The sequence below is a fragment of the Antrostomus carolinensis genome, unplaced genomic scaffold, assembly GCF_000700745.2.
Source record: "Antrostomus carolinensis isolate BGI_N321 unplaced genomic scaffold, ASM70074v2 scaffold50121, whole genome shotgun sequence".
In the NCBI taxonomy this organism is placed as follows: domain Eukaryota; kingdom Metazoa; phylum Chordata; class Aves; order Caprimulgiformes; family Caprimulgidae; genus Antrostomus; species Antrostomus carolinensis.
In genome coordinates, this window is record NW_010295941.1 from 24,164 (window position 1) to 26,663 (window position 2,500).

Here is a 2,500-nt window from a genome sequence, read left to right on the forward strand (position 1 = left end):
GGCCACATAAACCTCGTAAGTTAATAACAGAGTTTTGCAAAAGAGAGGTGAGATCACCTCCAAACTGCAACACTGCCTGAAGGAGAAGAGCTACTGATCTGAACCAGAACCAGTGTGGGACATTTTCTGCTGCCACCAGCTGGTGAGGTTTTGCCAGTGACCTCGGTCCCATGACACCAACTTTGGCAGCTCTGAGGTTACCTTCTGGTCGAAGGAACTTCTCAGACAACAGATGAGGCCTTGCCAGAGGCAGGAAGCGAGCACTTCCACTGCCTTCAGCATAATGGATTTATTTACTTCTGGAGAAAAAGGTTCCTTACCTTTCCATAGCCACCTTTGCCAAGCACGCGTAGTAACTCAAAGCACTCTGGTCGGATCTTTTCTGGACCTCTGTTTACACTAGTTTCTGAAATCTCAAATTTTTCACAATGTTCCATGCCACTGGATAAAACCGAAACAAGGATATAAGACTACCTGGTACTCAAAAATGATCCAACGAAAGTAAGCAAGCAAATTACTTTCTGAAAAGCATACAGTCTATCTGACATAACTGAATGACTGCTTTGGGGATCTGGAGAATTCTCAGCATCAGAAATTTTATTTAGGTCTGTGCCAAGCAGTAAGTTGCCACTTGCACAGAAAAGATCACCTGCAAATTTGGGGGATTTACAGTATCGAGATTTCCTTCAGATTCCTTCACTTTAAAGCACAATAAATCTCTATATTACACCAGAATTAAGTTTAAAAGATCAAAACCTCAAACTGACTTAGATATTCATAGAATCATAGAATGGTTTGGGTTGGAAGGGACCTTAAAGCTCATCCAGTTCCAACCCCCCTGCCAGCAGCAGGGACACCTTCCACTAGACCAGGTTGCTCAAAGCCTCATCCAGCCTGGCCTTAAACAGGAGTGTTTAAGGCCTATGAGACCTCAAGTAAAAGCAAGGCTATAAGGTGTGTTTCAGTTTCAAATCACATTCAGCAGCCCCAACAGTCATGGTAAAACTCCTCTAACACAAATATCTTGCAGAAAAAGCTGTAATAAAAAAAAACTCTCACAACTCTCAACATGCCACAGAAGACTGATCCATAATTTAATGATGCTTCTGAATTACGCTAGAGTTCTGCAAAAGACTAACAGATTGATCCTAAAAAAACCTGCTGAAGTAAATGTAACTGAGCTGTTTTAACTCTCACTGACTGCTTTCTTCTGGCAACATGGCATGCTGAAACAATCTGGAAACTGGAAATCTATGATAAACAATGCTAAAGGTAGCAGTCTCCTGAACATCACATCAGAACCTCTGAATTCTCACCTACTTCAGACTGCTACGCAAACCTGCAGCTGGAGCCTTTCTAAAACGCACAGAACAAGGTTCTGCAGACTCTGTGTTATATTCATATTACAAATGTTATTCAAATACAAGACATATGTTAGGAGAAACAAAGATTAAAAGACAAACAGCAAGTTTCACCAGATTTTTTTTTTATTATTATTTTATCTCAAGATACAATTCACAAATTTTAATGTGAAGAAATACTGAAGCTACTAGAAACAACTCAAAATTTAACAAGAACAATAAAGTTTTCTATTTAACAATGTAAAAAAAAAAGATTAGTTATATGTAGTTGGCATGAATGATACAGAACATTTTCTAGCAGCAACTTACAGGTCATATTGGCCAACTCCTCCATGGTCCATGCTCTCACTTAATTGACCCTGGGAATGGGAGAGGTAGAAAGAAGATTAATTATAACAACAACAAAAAAGGAGTGTTAAAAATAAATCATAGAATCACAGACTGGTTTGGGTTGGAAGGGACCTTAAAGCTCATCCAGTTCCAACCCCCCTGCCAGCAGCAGGGACACCTTCCACTAGACCAGGTTGCTCAAAGCCAATGCACTGATGTGTTTTACAACTTAGAACTATATAACTAGATATAAAATTACAATTTGTGTTCTACAATTAAATAAGCCTGAGGGTCAGGAATAATAAATTGTCAGCAGAAAATCTACAAAATTCTGTGCAAGATTTGCAACACTTTCACACATCTCAAACGGCGACACATGGAACCCCTGTGTTACCTGACTGCATGGCTACTCCATCACTAAAATATGAGAGGCAAGAGTTTCACACACCCCCAGGTGAATCTGAAAAATCTGAAGGTACTGGGTTTTTCTTTACAGTTGCTCTTACACACGAATTTCAAAATCCTATTACACTATTATGCAAATTAGAACAATAATAAAGATTATGGGAGTAGAAACAAATCAGCTACTGAGAAGGCTTTATTATTCTATACTGATGAGAAGCAAATGCCAACAGCAATGGAAGAATTAAGCTTTACTCTGATGTTAAACACCATTTCTGACCAATAATCATTCGGATGGATTAATGAATGCAGACATAACCAAAGCTGGCTCAAGCACATCCACATCAGGACCAGTCACCGTTAAAGAATGTAGTGCAATTCTGAAGAGGTATTTTCTTCAAAGAATT

General features: G+C 39.1%; 1 protein-coding gene across 4 annotated transcripts in view; it reads right to left on the reverse strand.

Moving 5' to 3' along the window:
* The window catches only part of RPS6KB1 (ribosomal protein S6 kinase B1), an 11,359-nt gene extending 9,645 nt beyond the window's left edge, over positions 1–1,714 (reverse strand). For all 4 annotated transcript variants that reach the window (XM_010178112.1, XM_010178113.1, XM_029087503.1 and 1 more), the window contains exons 1-2: positions 1,671–1,714; positions 321–441 (exon numbers count right to left, since the gene is read on the reverse strand). In XM_010178112.1, the coding sequence (XP_010176414.1) occupies positions 321–441; positions 1,671–1,702 (153 nt within the window). In that variant the 5' untranslated portion in view covers positions 1,703–1,714. The remainder of the gene's footprint in view (positions 1–320; positions 442–1,670) is intronic.
* Between the last annotated feature and the right edge of the window lie 786 nt (positions 1,715–2,500).